Raw genomic sequence first — 20010 nt, 5'->3', positions numbered from 1 at the left:
TTTATTATGAGAAGCTTGAGAAATGTGTTTTATGCATTTGAGAAAAACTGATGAAATTCTGACCAAACTCTGAAAAAACTACTGTAACTTTCTAATCATACTCTGTGAAACTCATATTAAAAGCAGTGACTAAATGTGGATCAATTTTTGCATATGAGAAAAATCACTGATGTCTGATGGGCCCTTAGCTGTAATCAGTCACAAGTCTACAGTAGAGCATACAGCACAGTGCTAAGAGCTACAGTTGCAGATTAATTTGTATTGAGACAGAGTTCAACTCTGCTGTACGGTGTTTATTATAATTACACACAGCTCTGCAGTGAGGTCAGGAAAGTAGACTGTCAATCACTATATGTCGGCCCCTCAGGGAGATCCATGCACCGCCCAGAGATCTTAAAGGGGTTATTCGGGACTTTTATTGAATTTTTTTTTTACTACGGGCCTTAAAACTAACCAGCAGGTAGTTGCTAACAGAGGCAACAACATGCCTGTTCTACTCAACACCGACTCCGAGTGGTTACCGACTGCTCCGGCCAGCGATTCAGATGCTTCACATCAACAGAGCAGCTCTTCTTCTCCCAGGTTGCTCTGTCAATGAAGCATTACTGTAGACGTCATGCTGATTGACAGCCAGATTCCTGCAATTAGGCAGTGGGGAGCTGGCTGTCAATCAGCATGACACTGGCAGTCACGTCCAATCAACAGAGCACAGTGGAAGAGAAACCACTGCTTTGTTGAGGTGAAATCAGCAGAAGCTTCTGAATCGCCATCAGGGAGCATTCTGTGACTGCGCTGTTCTGGCAGAGATCGTCATCGGGAACAATCTGCCTGTTATTTCTCAGACCTGTAGTAAAAAAATTTTTTTTAAAAATAGTCCTGAATAAAAATCTTTAACAGCTCATACACATATTAAGAAAATTGAAGAACTCTGTAATAAAACAGGTAATGACAGATATCAAGGTATCATTTTATTAAACCGCTATATCTTAGATAATGCTCTTGATCATTTGCAATTTAGTTTCTGCTCCTTACCCTCTACTGAAACTGCCCTTACTAAAGTCTCTAACGATCTACTAACAGCTAAATTTAATGGCCACTACTCCCTGCAGCATTCAACAAGGTGGATCGCCAGCTCCTCCTCACTATGCTCTGCAATACCGTCTTCAAAGATAGTGCTCTCTCTTGGCTTTCCTCCTACCTCCCTGACCTTTCCTTCACTGTATCGTTTGATGGCTCCTTGTCCTCTCCTTACTCTGCAGCAACATGCTTGCTGTCTTGTGGTCATATTTCAATCGGATTTTTCATTCATCCCCTACATCCGGTCACTCGCTCATGTCACCTACATCACAAAAAACATCTCTAGAATTAGACCTTTTCTTACCTGTTCTAAATCTGCAAAAACTCTTATTGTTCTTATTGTGGCCCTTATTCATTCTCGTCTGGACTACTGCAACTGTCTACTAAATCGGTCTCCCTCTGACTAAACTCTCACCACTCCAATCTGTCCTGAATGCAGCAGTCAGGATCATATTCCTTTCCAACTGCTAAACCAATGCTCTACCCTGTTCCAGTCATTGTACTGGTTGCCCATCCGCTACAGGGTCGAATATAAATTTACCACTCTGATCCACGGTTCAGCCTCACCCTACATCTCCTCCCTCATCTCAGTCTACCACCCTACCTTTGCTAATGACCTAAGATTAACATCCTCAATAATCTGAACCTCCGTCTCCTGTCTCCAAGATTTATCTGATGCTGCGCCAATTCTCTGGAATGCACTACCCAGGACAATTTGATTAATTCCTAATAAATACTGTTTTAAGCATGGCCTAAAGACGCATTTCTTTAGACTGGCCTATCACTCCACCTCATCTATCTAACGATCCCATTTTGCCCATACAACATTTTCTTCAAAATCAGCATCTGTTTATACACCGTCCATACACTTAATACCCCTGTACTTAATAATAATAATAATCTTTATTTATATAGCGCCAACATATTCCGCAGCGCTTTACAGTTTAACAGTTTCAAAACACAAGTCATAAGTAACAACGCTAACAATACAATAATTAAAGCAAAATAAGACGAAATAAGACAACCCTGCTTGTGAGAGCTTACAATCTACAATGAGGTGGGGGAGATACAGAGTACAGGTGTGTATTTACAATGGTGTATTTACAATGAAGGTCCAGCCATCTTGCGGGAGTGAAGGATGGATGGAGATAGTGAATGGGCTACACACGCACACTTACACAGAGAATGACTTTGATTAGTGAATGTGATAGGCCGCTCTGAACAGGTGTGTTTTGAGGGAGCACCTAAAACTATGCAAATTGTGGATAGTCCTGATTTCTTGGGGTAGAGCATTCCAGAGGATAGGAGCAGCACGGGAGAAGTCTTGGAGTCGGGAGTGGGAGGTACGGATTAGTGCAGAGGTTAGTCGAAAGTCGTTTGCAGAGCGCAGCAATCGGCTAGGCCGATAGACAGAAATGAGAGAAGAGATGTAAGGGGGTGCCGCACTGTGGAGAGCTTTGTGGGTGAGAACAAGTACTTTGAATTGGATCCTATAATGAATGGGCAGCCAATGTAAGGACTGGCGAAGAGCGGACGTGTCCGAGTACCGATTACCCAGATGGACGATCCTGGCCGCTGCATTAAGTATGGACTGGAGAGGGGATAGTCGAGTGACGGGGAGGCCAATTAATAGAGCATTGCAGTAATCCAGGCGAGAGTGGATCAATGCAACAGTGAGGGTTTTTGTTGTTTCCATAGTGAGAAAAGGGTTGATTCTAGAGATGTTCTTTAGGTGTAAGCGGCAAGAGCGGGCAAGGGATTGTATATGGGATGTGAAGGAGAGATTGGTGTCAAACATAACACCCAGACAGCGCGCCTGCTGCCGGGGTGTTATTGTGGTACCACCCACGGAGAGGGAAATGTCAGATTTAGGGAGGTTAGTAGACGGCGTGAGCAGAAGAAGTTCAGTTTTGGACAGGTTGAGTTTCAGATAGAGAGCGGACATGATATTGGAGACTGCGGACAGACAGTCACTGGCGTTCTGTAGTACAGCGGGGGTAAGGTCGGGGGAAGACGTGTATAGTTGTGTGTCATCAGCATAAAGATGGTACTGAAAGCCAAATCTGCTGATGGTCTGTCCAATTGGGGCCGTGTAGAGAGAGAAAAGAAGGGGGCCAAGGACTGAGCCCTGAGGTACCCCGACAGCAAGAGGAAGAGGAGATGACGTGGAGCCAGAGAACAAAACACTGAAGGAGCGGTCAGAGAGATAGGAAGAGAACCAGGAGAGTGCAGTGTCCTTAATGCCTAGTGACTGGAGCCTAGAGAGTAGGAGATGGTGGTCAACAGTATCGAAAGCTGCAGATAGGTCAAGAAGAATGAGCAGAGAGTGGTCACCGTTACATTTTGCTGTCAGAAGGTCATTGGTCACTTTGATGAGTGCAGTTTCAGTCGAATGTAGGGGGCGGAAGCCGGACTGTGAAGGGTCTAGAAGGGAGTGAATGGAGAGGTAACGGGTAAGGCGGGAGTAAACTAGGCGTTCCAAAAGTTTAGAGATGAAAGGGAGATTGGAGACTGGTCTGTAGTTGTTTGTGCAGGATGGGTCGAGAGCAGGTTTCTTTAGTAATGGAGTAACGATGGCGTGTTTGAAGGAGGATGGGAAAATGCCCGAGGAGAGGGAGAGATTAAAGATTGTAGTTAGGTGGGTTGTGACGACTGGAGAGAGAGACTGGAGGAGATGTGAGGGAATGGGGTCGGTAGTGCATGTAGTCGGACGAGAAGAAGAGAGGAGTCTGGAGACTTCTTCTGTGATGGGATCAAATGTGGAGAGTGAGCCAGGGGAGATGCAGGAAGGGATGGGAGTCACAGCACTTGGTGGTTGGGAGCAGATTTCTTGACGGATATTATCTATTTTTTCTGTAAAGTGGGAGGCCAGGTCATCAGCACAAATGTCTGTGATAGGGGCTTGTGGTTTTGGCCTGAGGAGGGAGTGAAAAGTGTCAAAAAGTTTCTTGGGGTTGTTGGCTAGTGAGGAGATCAGGGTGGTGAATTAGGTCTGTTTGGCAAGGTGAAGGGCAGCGTTATAGGTTCTTAACATAAATTTGAAGTGTATGAAGTCTTCTGGTGTGCGGGTTTTTCTCCATAGGCGTTCAGCACTCCTGGAGCATCGCTGGAGAAGTTGAGTTTGCGATGTGAGCCAGGGCTGTTTTACTCTGTGTTTGGAGGTTGAGGGTGAGGGGAGCTACTTGGTCAAGGGTGCTTCTAAGAGTGTCATTGTAGTGATGAACAGCCAGATTAGGACAGGAAAGAGAGGAGATTGGGGACAGAGATGAGTGTAGGGAATCTGAAAGTGTCTGAGGGTTAATAGCTTGTAGATTTCTGACTGTGTGGTAGGTAGGAATGAGCTGGGGTGGGCGAGGATTTGTGAGCGTGAAGGAGAGAATGTTGTGGTCAGAGAGTGGAAGCGGTGAGTTGTTTAGGTGGGAGATTGAACAGAGCCGGCAGAAGACCAGAACTAGTACAAATACTGGCTGGTGGCATGTCATGCAGCGTTATGTGAATACACCATTTATTATATTGATGGCTGGACCGTACAATACAAGCACTTTTTACCATTTCACTTTCATGTCCCCCATATTTCCTCCATAGACTGTAAGCTTGTGAGCGGGGCCCTCGCTCCTTTTGGTATATATGTTGAGTTGTGCTATTCTGTAATGTCTTTACTGTCTGTACAAGTCCCCTCTAAAATGTAAAGCGTTGAAGAACATGTTGGCGCTACAGAAATAAAAAAAATATTATTATGATTTAACTTTCTATGACTTTTCATGCCAATGTAGATGGATTAGGGGGTTCATTCACCTGACAGACTTCTCTTTAAAGGGGTACTTTTAATTATTAAGGGTTTGTTCACACATATTTAAGCCATGATTTTGTGAGTCCACGGCTAAAAATCGATTTTACACATGGATTTAGTTACGTACTTGCAACAGATTTCACCTTATGCATTTACAACGGGTGAAATTTGTGGTGAAAAACCTCAAAATGAATTAACATGCTGTCGATTTAAAATCCACAACATGTCAATTCCCATGCAGATTAATTTTTTTAGCCTACAGTAGGTGGTTGACCTTTGCTAAATTCACTTTTACTTTGTTGCTAATGTCAAGATGTAAATTAACCCCAAAACCGTAACTCTGTTTTTCGGATGTCCATTCCATCACCTCCAGGTCTATGAATGCACCTAGCACTGTAAACAATGCATCCACCTACACTGGAAACCAAATATTCAGAGTTTTAAAACATAAAACCTGAATAAATATTATTATTAATGCTTTCTAAACTGCAAAAATAATCAATTAGGTATAGACTAGAGGAAAAATAAACGTACACGTATCTGAACGTAGCCATGGCGACCACAATCGAAAACATCCATTGTTAGATTACCGGTTGCGTTCAGAAGTTAAAAAAAAAAAAAAAAGGGGGGGGGAACCAACATATAAATATTTATGCTCCAAAGTAATATTTTAGAACTAGACAACTTTGAATGAAAATAGAATTATTAAATGTTACATTGTATAATCAGTGTACCTTTATCTCATTTATCATTCAAGTCACCTGCTGTTTTGCGGAAGATGTCAGATCCTTAGTCTTGAATGTATATAGTATATAGTAGTTTCCATGATATAAGAGTATAAGCACTGAGATGATCTAGCAAGTAAAATATGCTTGAAATTTATCGGATGAGCCTGACGAATGTCTCAAGTGGGAAATATTTATCATGTATGTAAGAAAATGTTTGCGTTGTATGTGGTTAATACTCACAGACTTGTCGAACAGCATCCGTGCTGATGTATATGAGCAACCTACCCATCTCAGCATTTCAATGCAATGTTAGGGGCACTCCCTGCATTTCAGGTAGTTCAGCAATCGAGACAGAGGGTGGGAGACACCGATGTGTGGCCAAGACAGACGACGATCACACAATGAATACCAATCATCACACACAAGCTTCAATATCTATTTGGGTACAATACCAATTCGACACTGGCAGACACTAGCCGTCAGCTCAAGACAAAATCAATGCCAATTCATCCATTGAATGCCAAATAGGTGCCAGTCTACAACGGAAATTTACCAGGCCCTGGCTGGACATGTACCTTTCTGAAGAGGACGACTTCTCGGAGTTAACGGACATCAGCAGCTCAATCTTCTCCTTGGTTTCTGGAAAAATCAGAAAATAATCCCCCACCACGACTGTCTGCTGTGTCTTCACTTGCCAAAGGAAGCAGAAGGATCCGTGCAATGAGAAGCTGGAGTGTAATCCTGTCTGGAGGAAGGAGGAGGCCACTGAACTGATGGCACCCTAGCACCAGGGAAAAAAAAAAAAAGGAAAAAAAAAGGAAAAAAAAAAAAAACCTTAACACGAAAAAGCAAAATTCACTGGTGCTCTTCAGAAAAAGAAAGCTCCAGAGGCATCAGGCCTGGCTGAACTATACACATGACTGTTTATGAAAGCAGGAAGAACCATTCCTTTCAAGCACAGGGGTGTTCCTAAGCGCAGAATGAAAGGGCTGCAATGAGCAGCAGCAGCTCTGTGATAATGAATGGCTGGAGATGGGAGCAGGGGAGATGTCATCTCTCCCTCGCCAGCTCCTTTTTCCCCCACGACTGTCATACAAAATGCTCTTCGGAAAATGTAGGAATCAATCCAATCGGATGAGAAAATATATTGCAGAGACAGAATATCCTTGATGGAGGTGAAGCCAAGCTGACTCCTCTATGGGCTGGTTCATCTAAGGAAGCTTTAGATGTAGGATGTCACCACGATCGTGCATTTGGTGCTTCTTAGATTTCCGGTGGCCACCCCTCCGCAAGCACACAATGCACAGAGCCAAGGAGTAGCAACACCCATCATCAGCACAGTGTACATGCTATACAACACCAGAGGACAGAGAAAATGCCCAATCACAGGGGCATAGGATTGCTGCTCCTAATACACCAGGCACAGGGGGCGGGGAACAATGGGAACGGTTTGTCATTTTCATTATCTTCCCAAAAGTGCTCAAGGTTTCCACAAAGAAAAAGCAACACTTCCATTTTATGTTATTGGGCAGCCTGCAGTAAAGCACAGCCTTCACATTGTGAGATGTATTAGCTTCAGGCCAATGACAGAGACTAATTCACAGCAGACAGGCTGAAAGGATATCCAAAGCCCATGCCGTGCCTGCGATAACGGATGAAGAGCTAACAATCAGCAATTAAGGTGGGATTTACAGTCGGAGAATTTTTTTTTATTCCAACGATGCATCCCAAATGCGACGTAACAGTGGTGAAGGCTTTATGAAAATAAGAACGGGATTCATCAGAAAAAAACATAATATGGCCTAATAGAAAATGTTAGATATATTGATACAAGATGATTGGTGAGAATTCAACCATAGAAACCACCTCCGATCGCTAGTATAAAGCAGGGCTGTGGAGTCGGTATGCCCAAACCTCCGACTCCTTGATTTCCCTGACGCCGACCCCACAGCACTGCCCCCTACTGAGCACGTACATAAAGTGCAGCACAGATTCATCTCACCTAAAAGCTGAGAGCCTTAGATCAGGAACAGAACAGACATTTATAGGAGATTTTATACTTTTCCCAAATTCTTATGAAACCATTTACAGCACATCCTGCATTGAACTACTGTACCCAATTTATTATATGTTTTAGGAGTCTGAGTCTGTCCATTTTATACAGACTCCACCACAATGGACTCAAACTCCACAGCCCTGGTATAAAGAAGTCATGGTGCGCCCTATTACTGCCCGTTTTTTACCACGCAGCATGGCCATCGAGGCAATGTATTTGCACTACTCCACTGTGCCCAACCTTCTTGTTAGATCCACATTAATCTGCAAGTGATGGCATATTTTATTGATAAGATGTCACTTGCAGTATACACAAATGTGATACGAAAACTGCAATCACGTAAAAAAATATATATAGCAACAGTATCACATGCATTTTTGGGATGCAATTCTTGATCCGGTTTTAATGGCCCCTAAGCTGTGCCATCTCATTACACCCCTAAAAGGTTGTCGACCTCTGCAGTAGATCATTTTTCTAAGCATACAAATCCCATATTTGTCTTAGCAAGTCATTGCTCATTTTCTTAAACAGCATAAACCTGCCAACATCAGAGACATTTGCTGGAGCTTGCGTGTATTGGTTAAGAAAGCAGGAACAGCGCACTGCTGTGATGACTTAGTGGTGAATCATAGACCTGCTACCTACATACACACCTACATGCCTGAGCTTCTTGAAAGGCAACCTACAGAACACTCATGCTAAAAGAGTACAGATTAAATATCTAATTATAAAAAGATCTTGTTTATATGCCGAACAATGCTCTAAAGAATGAAAGGGAACATTTAAGGAGGGTACAAAATACTTTTACAGAAAAAAGCTTTGCCTCTTCAACAGGTAAATATATCATGACACATAATATACTGATTATATACAACATTACAAAAAAAAACCCCACAGAAAAAAAAAAAAGATGGCTTTCAGAAGGGCAGAACTGCTTTGAAGCAGGAATAAGCATAAGGCTAAGTTCACATAGCGTTAATGCAGTCCGTTCAATGCATAGCGTTGACGGTCTGCGTTAAAGCTACTCCCTAAGGTGATCGACGGACCCTCGAACGCTGCAGACCGCATCTGAGGGTCCGTCACAGAATGACGGCACATCGCTAAAGTATGCCGACTAGGACATGCGTTGGCGATGCGCTAGTCTATAGCAGTCTATGGGTGCGTTAACGCATCCGTTACATAGTGTTAATGCCGCTATGTAACGGATGTGTTAAACGCATCCCCCGAATGCAATATGAAAACCAGCCCAAGAGGTAATGTACTCCCCTCGTTTCACGTCCATGTGTTTAGGCATAGATCACTGATGTGGTTTCCTCTTTATACACGCCTCAAACTGAAATTGCAACACTGTGAAGGAAAAGTCACAAAATTATGGAAATTACGGAACCGATAGACAGGTTATAATTTGCAAATGATATAAAAAAAAAAAAAAAAAAAAAAAAAAATGTATAAATCAGACCCGTGCAATCCGAAAAACAAAACAAAACAAAAAAAAAAAAAAATAGGGATTGCACAGATCTGTGTATTTCTCAGTTGTATTCAGTGCGAGTAAAAAAAATAAAAATCGCAGTATACTGAGATTTGACTTCAAAATCGGATGGGTAAGAGAAAAAACAAACAAACAAACAAAAAAAAAAAAACATAGATGCCATACAGACAATCAGTAAGTCAACTAATTTTTACAGATACATTGCAATTCTGTAAGATGGGAAATTGTAAATGGTCCTGTAAAACAGTAATAGATACAGAGTAAAGAAACAAATTGCATGCGGACAGCACACAAATGAAAACTGAGAATAACTCGTAAGACCCTGGTCTTAGCATCAGGGCTGTGGAGTCGGTAAGCTAAACCTGCGACTCCGACTCCTCAATTTCCCTTACACCGACTCCAACTCCAGGACTCCGACTCCAACATATATTGCTTATATTTAAGTGAAAAATTTATTATAGTACAATGTGAACATCAGACATTTAAGCATTTTTATGATACAATAATCAAGATACTTAGATAGCAAATAATATATATATTTATTGGAATACAACTTTAGAACACAAAAAACTGTAATAAATTGTAAATATGTAATACACTATGTAATATTGATTACATATATATATTGTATGTACTGTATATAACACTATGTAATAAACTATGTAAGTGGCAAAAAACAGTTTTCAACAAAAACATACTAAATAACATTTGTGAAGTCTATGAATTTGTTCTAAGAAATAGAATTGCCTCCATCAGATCCTCCATAGATGACCTCAAATCTGACCTAATAATTTTAATGCCAGAGAACAACCTCGCTACAGTAACTTGGGTTGGAGGCAAAGCTGTAACCACATGGGCAACATCTCTAAGGGTGTGTGCACACGCTGCGGAATCCGCACGGATTTTGCAAAAACCGCAGATAATTAGATTATCTGCGGTTTTGCCTGCGGTTTGGTCCTGCGGATTCACTATCTCCACAATGGTGGAGATAGGAACCCGCAGCGGTTTCCGCAGAAAGAATTGACATGCAATTCTTTCTGCGGATTCAAAACCACAGCAAATCCGCGTGGATTTTTCCGCAGCGTCGGCACAGCGTTTTTTTTTTCCCATTCATTTGAATGGTACTGTACACCGCAGCTAAAGCTGCTGCGGGTCCGCAGCGGCCAAAACCGCTGCGGAAACGCAGCGGAATCCGCAGCGTGTGCACGTACCCTAACAATTTCCGGGTATAAAGGAATTTCCTCATGCACAGTCAGTTTTGATGAACGGTTGAATTTTTCTATTTCTTTGAGACCAAGTGAAACATTTTGCTGAAATATGGTCAATCTGCTTGCTATAGGAGACGGAGTGAAATCTTTTTCCTTGCGGCAACGCTTTACCTGCTCCATGTCATCCAAATACTTGCCAAAGTCAAACGCCTCCTCTGATGAGGATGAAGATATGGCAGCAGTGGCACTGTCAGGACCCAAGTCCTCTTGCGCCTGGCAGTGCTCCTGTAGGCCACTCATCCTAACTGCTACCTCAGTCAGAGCTTGTTTTCCTTTAGTAAGCTGTTGATCATCAAGCAGGATACGATGACTTGGGTCCACATAAAGAGCTGCCAGAAAAATGTTATTTTCCAATAGCTGTGTCTCTCTCCGTTTTATTGAAGCAGAAATGCCATTTGCGATTAAACCTCCTCTTTGGGAAAGGCAAAATAGCAAGTTCTTCCACTCCCTTATGAAAATGCCAGGAGTTAAATCCTCAGCTTGTAATTTTTTAGTCACTGTAAATGGGTGATCAAGAAGTTCCTTCAATTCAGCCACCTGTGTCCATGGACCTTCATTTAGGGTAAAGCGCCTGTCACACTACGCGATATCGCTACCAATATCGCTATAACGTCACTGGTTTTCGTTATAGCGATATTGCTAGCGATATCGTTATGTCTGATAGTTACCTCTGACCGCTCCCCCGCTGGTTATCGCTGATCGCGCGAGAACGTCATGTGCCATTTTTCGTCGTCAGCTTCCTGCTGTGACGATGAGCGACACGTGGATGCGGGCGGGAGGACGTCAGGATCGCCTCGTCTGACAGGTAAGTAGCGACCCCTGTGATGTCACTGGTGAGATCTGCCTGTGTGGCAGCTCACTAGCGACCACTTAGCGATGTACCAGCGATCCTGACCGCGTCATGTCGCTGGTCGGGATCGCTGGTACATCGCTAAGTGTGACAGTACCTTTACCTGAGAGTTCGTCATATCTATAAGAAACGGTTTTAGTTCAAGCAATCGCTCAATCATTAAATAAGTGCTGCCCCACCGAGTGGCTTGATCGACAATTGCCCCATTCCCAGCACGTCTCTTCAAGACGGAATCAATTTTAGGGGTCCTGACGGCACTAACCAATTTCCTCACTTTTCCAATCAGATTTCCAGCATGTCCCTCTTGCAGACTATAGGCCCCGTCTCACACAGCGATCTCGCCAGCGAGATCGCTGATTTTGTGACGCCACAGCGATCTCGCCAGCAACATCGCTGTGTGTGACATGGATCAGCGACTGGTCCCCCTGCCGGGTATCTCTGATTGCGCTCTAACGTCCTGGGCCGTTTTTTGATCGTTGGTCTCCCGCTGGCCAGCGCGCATCGCTGCATGTGGCAGCGAGAGACCAGCGATCAGCGACGCTGGTTTCCAAGTTAAACAGCGGGTAACTAAGAGCTGCGCGGCTCTTAGATACCCGCTGTTTACATTGGAAACCAGCTTGCTCGCTGGTCCTGATCGCTGGAGGGGCTGTGTATGTGACAGCTCACCAGCGATCAGCTAATGATGTCCCAGCAATCCCATCCACGTCGGATCGTTGGTGGGATCGCTGGAACATTAATACGTGTAACAGGGCCTTATCTCTTATTGCCAGCTGCAACATGTGATGATTATGAAAGTGTTTTGAAGCACCTTCAACAAGATCATCTATTTCTAAAGTATAATTTTGCTGTTCCTCTATTGTAATATCTGTTTGTTCCTCAGTTACATGAACAACACTGTGGCCTTCCATCTCAAACATACTGAATCCTAAATTTTCTTCTAGATGTTGTTCATTACTCTCATTCATCAATTTAATTGTACTTATCATGTTAGAAGGATTGTCCGTTACAATAGCAAGAAACTGTTCTTGTGTGAATGTAGCCTTAGACCAGGAATAGAACAGCCATTTATAGGACATTTCATAACTTTCCCAAATTCCTATGAAAAGATATTCTGCACATTCTGCATTGAACTACTGTACCCAATTTATTAAATATTTTAGGAATTGGAGTCGGTCCATTTTATACCGACTCCACCAAAATGAGCACTGACTCCGACTCCACAGCCCTGCTTAGCATGCCATCAATGGAGGACATTCATGGTTGTCTGAGGACAATTCTACCATGATAAATACACTTGGGCACACAAATCATCATCAAGATCCATTGCTGGCAGCTACGTTTCCAATTGCCGATCAATGTTGTCCCAGATGTGCTCAATGGGAGAATGGAGACGCTGCAGGGCTAACAGCTCAGTGTTTGGGAAACGCCAGATAGCTGTATAACTCAGACGAGGATCACAACACAATGCTCGGACTGGCCATCGGCTCTTCCGACCCGAGTGTGACGGCATCATAGAAATACATGTTGTCACACTTGGGTCGGGAGAGCGGATGGCCACTCTGAGCACTGTGCTACGATCTTCATCAGAGTTTTACATCTGTATGATTCCTCCCTTAAGGCCCCGTCACACTAAGCGAGATCGCTAGCGATATCACTGAAGCGTCACCGATTTTGTGACGCAGCAGCAATACTGCTAGCGATATCGCTATGTGTGATACTCACCTCCGACCGCCTCCCCCGCTGGCTATCGCTGATCGCGCGAGAACGTCCTCGGCCGTCTCTCGTCGGCCGCTTCCTGCTGGACTTCCTGCTGGCGCCGACGAGCGACGCGTGGACGCGGGCGTCTTCATCGCCGCGTCTGACAGGTAAGTAACGACCGACGCTGCATAGCTGGTGAGATCTGCCTGTTTGGCAGCTCACTAGCGACCATTTAGCGATGCACCAGCGATCCTGACCGGGTCGTATCGTTGTCGGGATCGCTGGTGCATCGCTAAATGTGACAGTACCCTTAGTGAACATATGACTGTTTTCTTTCCATCTGAGAAAAACAACTCAATTATGCTAATCAGACTCTGATCAGAGTTTGATCAGATTTTTTCAAAGGTGGAGAAAAAAAAGTTTCTCCACCATCTCCATTATGTCAGTTTGTGAAAGTCATTAATAGGCTACTGCCATCCGATTCTTGGATGCAAATCATGCATGCTTTGATTTTTTTTTCCTTGAGTCACTACGTCTTGCGATAAAAGATGGACATGTGCACAGCCCCATAGCATAAAATGGGTACGAGTACTAGTCCGTTAAAACCTTTACACTGATTTGGTCATCAAACCAATGGTACGGCCATTTAAGTGTTCCAGGAGCCATTTTTCAACACAATGCCAGAAAGCATGTTGCTAGTGCGAATGTAAGCTGTCAGACTAGTCTCCCCTCGAGAACATCTGTAACACTACTAATTGGCAATTGCAAAAGGAGATGCCAGCAGCAGATCTTTATGATTTGCGTGCCCGCGTGCATTCAGCATGGCAGGAGATTCCTCAGACAACCATTAATAACCTCATTGATAGCATGCTAATGTGTGTAAGTGCCTGTATTTATGAGCATGGCACTGATACTCAAAACTGAATAAATTGAGATGTTTTGAACATTTTTCATAATTTATATATCATTAACCCATCCATCAGTCCTGTGACTTCCATTATTTCAAAACTAAATAAATGAAAAGCATATTTGTGATTGCCGCATTAGTTTATAAAGTCTGATCAAAATGTAAAAATTAGCCCTATGATAAATACCATGAAGAGAAAAAATATTGAAACACAAGAATTATATTTAGAGTTATTTATTTCTTCTTTTACAAAATTCAGAATTTTTTTCATACCCTGAAAGGGGTTGTCCCATGAACAAGGTTGATTTTAATAAATAGATCTTGGAATAAAAATAACTTCCACAATTGGATGTGTTTAAAAAAAAAAAGTGTTCCTGTGCTGGGATAATTGTATAAATGTGCCTCTGTGTAATGGCTGTGCCGGAATAAGGGCACAGCTCCTGGGCAGGGGAGGAAGCAAAAGAGTATACATACATTACAGCATAAGGGTATGAGCACACACTGCGGATTCTGCTGCGGATCCTCAGCGGATTTGGCCCTGCGGATCCGCAGCAGTTCCAAAGACATTATAGAGTACAATGTTAGCCAATGGGATTTCAAATCCGCAGTGCACATGCTGCAGATTTTTCCACGTGGATTTGCTGCGGTTTTAAATTCACAGCATGTCAATTCTTTCTGCGGATTGACACCTGGACAATGGAACAGGTGTCAAACTGCTGCGGAAAACCGCTGGCAAATCCGCAGGTCACTTTACCTGCAAATCTGCGCAGAAAAATCCGCAGGTGAATCCGCAGCGTGTGCACGCAGCCTAAGATCGCAGCTGCTTTCTGTGCGGAAAAACATTTCACTGCCTACCCTGTTTTTAAATATATTACCCCAAAGAAATACCGTATTTTTAAAGTTTCTTTGGCTAGGAAAACAACCCAGAATTGCGGAAAAACTTATGTTTCGTCACAGAAAAGAAGGGGGGATTAATCCCTCCCCAATTATACACTTTATTACAAGTCGGCACAAATTGCTCAATTAATAAGTATGTGTTCATATCCCAACAGTCCGAGATGGGTTATTCTGGAATCATTTCTCTAAACCATTCTCTTTATCAGGCCTAATGTGGACCACAGACCGACTTCCACGGGGGTTAATGAATGTGACTCCTTTTACTGTCCACTCGTTGCTTCTTTGGAGGATAGTCCAGTTTAAATATAACTTACAGTCAAGCCCTTCTCCCCCGACAGCTATATTACAAAACCCCATGTTCCCGCCAGGCCTTGAGTCACAAATTTTTTCTTGGTGGAAGCTGACAGGTATTCATATACTTAAACATTTGTGTTCCCCATTTAATATCTTACTTGACAGACAGGAATTTGTTCAAAAATTTGAACCTCCAGTTAGGGAGGTAATGTGATTGAACCAGATCTTCCACTTTGCAGAGCAGATTCTCCCGAGCCGTATTACTCTCAGGGCAATGAGTTTTGAAAATAAATGTCTAAATGACCCTTTGGGCAGGGGAACGATCTCATTGATCTACTATGCTTTAAATTATCCACAAGATATGATAAAAAAAATTGAAGTATATGTTACAATGGGAGAAGGATCTGGGGTTTTGAACAGTCAACTGATGAATGGTATCGTAGCTGTGACACACTATCTAAAGGTAGTCAACAGACTTCCCCTGTGGAGACCTCCTTAAAACTATTGCACAGAGTCTATTACGTACCGGAAAAAATTCATGGCATTTTTCCTAATGTCTCGGGAGACTGTTTTAGGGGCTGTGGAATATCTGGTGACACAAAACATATTTGGTGGTCTTGTACGGTGGTTTCTGGGCTTTGGGAGAAGGTGAAGCGTCTGATAGCACAGGTATACGTATGGTGGACCGGTTGCTCTGGAACCTTCTACCCTTTTACTGGGAACCAGGCCTTACCGGCTTCCAAAACGCTTTCAGAAGCTAGTAAACTAATTATGTATGGCCACTAAAATCCACATTGCGGCAAAGTGGAAGTTGCCCTAACTGTCAATATCTATGGTGAAAGAGAAGATGAAAGACAATATGTTCTACTAGCTGAAGAGTCCGGCGGTGCCCGGGCATAGCAACTAACTACGGTTAGTTATAACAAATTATAATGAATATAATATTATATATATATATATATATATATATATATATATATATATATATATATATATATATATATATATATATATATATATATATATATACACACAGTGGGGAAAAAAAGTATTTAGTCAGTCAGCAATAGCGCAAGTTCCACCACTTAAAAAGATGAGAGGCGTCTGTAATTTACATCATAGGTAGACCTCAACTATGGGAGACAAACTGAGAAAAAAAAAATCCAGAAAATCACATTGTCTGTTTTTTTTTTCATTTTATTTGCATATTATGGTGGAAAATAAGTATTTGGTCAGAAACAAAATTTCATCTCAATACTTTGTGATATATCCTTTGTTGGCAATGACAGAGGTCAAACGTTTTCTGTAAGTCTTCACAAGGTTGCCACACACTTTTGTTGGTATGTTGGCCCATTCCTCCATGCAGATCTCCTCTAGAGCAGTGATGTTTTTGGCTTTTCGCTTGGCAACACGGACTTTCAACTCCCTCCAAAGGTTTTCTATAGGGTTGAGATCTGGAGACTGGCTAGGCCACTCCAGGACCTTGAAATGCTTCTTACGAAGCCACTCCTTCGTTGCCCTGGCGGTGTGCTTTGGATCATTGTCATGTTGAAAGACCCAGCCACGTTTCATCTTCAATGCCCTTGCTGATGGAAGGAGGTTTGCACTCAAAATCTCACGATACATGGCCCCATTCATTCTTTCATGTACCCGGATCAGTCGTCCTGGCCCCTTTGCAGAGAAACAGCCCCAAAGCATGATGTTTCCACCACCATGCTTTACAGTAGGTATGGTGTTTGATGGATGCAACTCAGTATTCTTTTTCCTCCAAACACGACAAGTTGTGTTTCTACCAAACAGTTCCAGTTTGGTTTCATCAGACCATAGGACATTCTCCCAAAACTCCTCTGGATCATCCAAATGCTCTCTAGCAAACTTCAGACGGGCCCGGACATGTACAGGCTTAAGCAGTGGGACACGTCTGGCACTGCAGGATCTGAGTCCATGGTGGTGTAGTGTGTTACTTATGGTAGGCCTTGTTACATTGGTCCCAGCTCTCTGCAGTTCATTCACTAGGTCCCCCGCGTGGTTCTGGGATTTTTGCTCACCGTTCTTGTGATCATTCTGACCCCACGGGGTGGGATTTTGCGTGGAGCACCAGATCGAGGGAGATTATCAGTGGTCTTGTATGTCTTCCATTTTCTAATTATTGCTCCCACAGTTGATTTCTTCACTCCAAGCTGGTTGGCTATAGCAGATTCAGTCTTCCCAGCCTGGTGCAGGGCTACAATTTTGTTTCTGGTGTCCTTTGACAGCTCTTTGGTCTTCACCATAGTGGAGTTTGGAGTCAGACTGTTTGAGGGTGTGCACAGGTGTCTTTTTATACTGATAACAAGTTTAAACAGGTGCCATTACTACAGGTAATGAGTGGAGGAAAGAGGAGACTCTTAAAGAAGAAGTTACAGGTCTGTGAGAGCCAGAAATCTTGATTGCTTGTTTCTGACCAAATACTTATTTTCCACCATAATATGCAAATAAAATGAAAAAAAAACAGACAATGTGATTTTCTGGATTTTTTTTTCTCAGTTTGTCTCCCATAGTTGAGGTCTACCTATGATGTAAATTACAGACGCCTCTCATCTTTTTAAGTGGTGGAACTTGCACTATTGCTGACTGACTAAATACTTTTTTTCCCCACTGTATGTATGTATGTATATATATATATATATATATATATATATATATATATATATATATATATATATATAGCCCCGCCCCCTCCGCATAGCCACATTCACTATAATATGCCACACAATCCCGTCAGCCAGAGCCACTGGACTACTAACCCCTAATATCCCACATCGTCCCATCAGCCAGAGCCACCGGACTACTACCCCTAATATCCCACATCATCCCGTCAGCCAGAGCCACCAGACTACTACCCCTAATATTCCACATCATCTCGTCACAGCCGCCGGACTACTACCCCTAATATCCCACATCATGAAGTCAACCAGAGCCACCGGACTACATCCCCTGATATCCCATATCCCGTCAGCCAGAGCCACCGGACTACTATCCCAATATCCCACATCATCCCGTCAGCCTGGGGTCAGAACCAGAGCGCTGAGTGAAATGGCCCTAACTTCCATACCAGGGATCCCTTTAAGAGGGCCCGGCGTCAGAACCAGAGCGCTGAGTGGATTTGCCCTGACTTCCATACCAATGATCCCTTTTAATAGAAGCCTGGAGTGAGAATCAGAGCGCTGAGGGATTTGCCCTAACTTCCATACCGGAGATCCCTTTAAGAGAGGCCTGGGGTCAGTACCAAAGCGCAGAGTGGATTTGCCCTCACTTTCTTATCGGGGATCCCTTGAAGAGAGGCCTGGAGTCAGAACCAGAGCGCTGAGTGGAATTGCCCTAACTTCCATACCGGGGATCCCTTGAAGAGAGGCCTGGTGTCAGAACCAAAGTGCTAGATGGATTTGCCCTGACTTCCATACCAATGATCCCTTTAAGAGAGACCTGGGGTCAGAATCAGAGAACTGAGGGATTAGCCCTAACTTCCATACCGGAAATCCCTTTAAGAGAGGCCTGGGGTCAGTACCAAAGCGCAGAGTGGATTTGCCCTCAATTCCATACCGGGGATCCCTTTAAGAGAGGCCTGGGGTCAGAACCAGAGTGCTTAGTGGAATTGCCCTAACTTCCCTACCAATGATCCCTTTAAGAGACCCTAGGGTCAGAACAACAGAGCTGAGTGGAACGCTCCTAACTTCCATACCGAGGATCCCTTTAAGAGAGGCCTGAGGTCAAAACCAAAAGCGCTGGATGGATTTGCACTGACTTCCATACCAACGATCCCTTTAAGAGGGAAGATGTGTCTATGGGATGGAGGATGTGTGATGTGGATATGGGCACGCGGGGTGGGGGGTGGAATTCATTTCTGTCATGTACTCACTGCTGCTTTCTGGGGGGGGGGGGGCAGACAATGGCTTGGAACTTATGTTTCAAGGGATGCTAGATTTCTCCCACCCATCAGTGTCTGCTGAGGTGTTGTCGTGAAGTGAGAAAACTGTTGCTCATAGCAACCAATCACAGCTCAGCTTCTTTTAAACAGCTCTGGTGAAATGAAAGATGCTTCGTGATTGGTTGGTGATACACACACACATTCAGTTTTATATATATAGATGAAAGAATAGAAGCAACTAGAACTGACACGTGGGATTCTTTCTTCAGAATTTGGCATCCCAGGATGGAGCTTCACTCAGATACTTGACTGGATCAGGCACGGAGGTTCTCCCATAGCCAATTGAGAACTGGTCACGGGCCTGGGACAGGATTCGTATATGATCCTACAATAGTGGGTTGCATAACTGTTTTAAACACCCTGGATTGGTTATTAATGATACCATTATAGATTATTGGATATCGTATAATTAAATCCTTTGTGCCTTTCACTACCCCTGTCTATGTCCGGTCTTCCCTTATATTATTTGAAGTTTATTGAATGTATGTTAAATTGTTAGTTTACTCTCCCTTGCATGGGAGTTCATAACTTGGACTTGGTTTAATAAGTTTCTAAATAAAAATGTATTGAAACTAAGAAATACCGTATTTTTAAGATTATAAGTCACACTTTTTCTTCCAAATTTGGAGGAATAAATAATCCGAACGTAGTTTACCGTTGGGGAGGGAGGCTGCAGTGGAGAGGGGTCCCAGGAGGCAGGGTCGCTGCTGCAGAAAGCTGGTGCAATGCTGTGTGCCCTGGGCTGGGCGGAGGGGGTGTTTAGTGGTGCACAGCTGTGATGTGCCCCAGGCTTTTACAAAATGCACTTTTTTCTCAATCTGAGCATGCTCTGCCTCTGGCGGCCATTTTCTCGAAGTCCACTGCAGTGAAAATGATGGGAAGTGTGGGTACTCCGCCGACAATTTGTAAAAGCCCAGAGTCTGCTGTAGCCTCGCAACACCGAACACACCCCCGTCCCAGCCCGGGGCCCACAGCATCACCCCACTCCT

General features: G+C 43.5%; 1 protein-coding gene across 4 annotated transcripts in view; it reads right to left on the bottom strand.

Moving 5' to 3' along the window:
* SRPK2 (SRSF protein kinase 2) overlaps positions 1–20010 on the bottom strand; it is a 226512-nt gene that overhangs the window by 126318 nt on the left and 80184 nt on the right. The window contains exon 1 of one of the 4 annotated variants that reach the window (XM_073573615.1): positions 6171–6872. The exons of the other annotated variants lie outside the window; for them this stretch is intronic. Within the exon in view, the coding sequence (XP_073429716.1) occupies positions 6171–6208 (38 nt within the window). The 5' untranslated portion in view covers positions 6209–6872. Of the gene's footprint in view, positions 1–6170; positions 6873–20010 lie in introns of those variants that run through there. 4 annotated transcript variants of the gene reach the window in all.

Source organism: Dendrobates tinctorius, unplaced genomic scaffold (assembly GCF_039654945.1).
Source record: "Dendrobates tinctorius isolate UK_male_01 unplaced genomic scaffold, ASM3965494v1 ptg000035l, whole genome shotgun sequence".
In the NCBI taxonomy this organism is placed as follows: Eukaryota; Metazoa; Chordata; class Amphibia; order Anura; family Dendrobatidae; genus Dendrobates; species Dendrobates tinctorius.
This window is presented reverse-complemented; position numbering and strand designations above follow the sequence as displayed.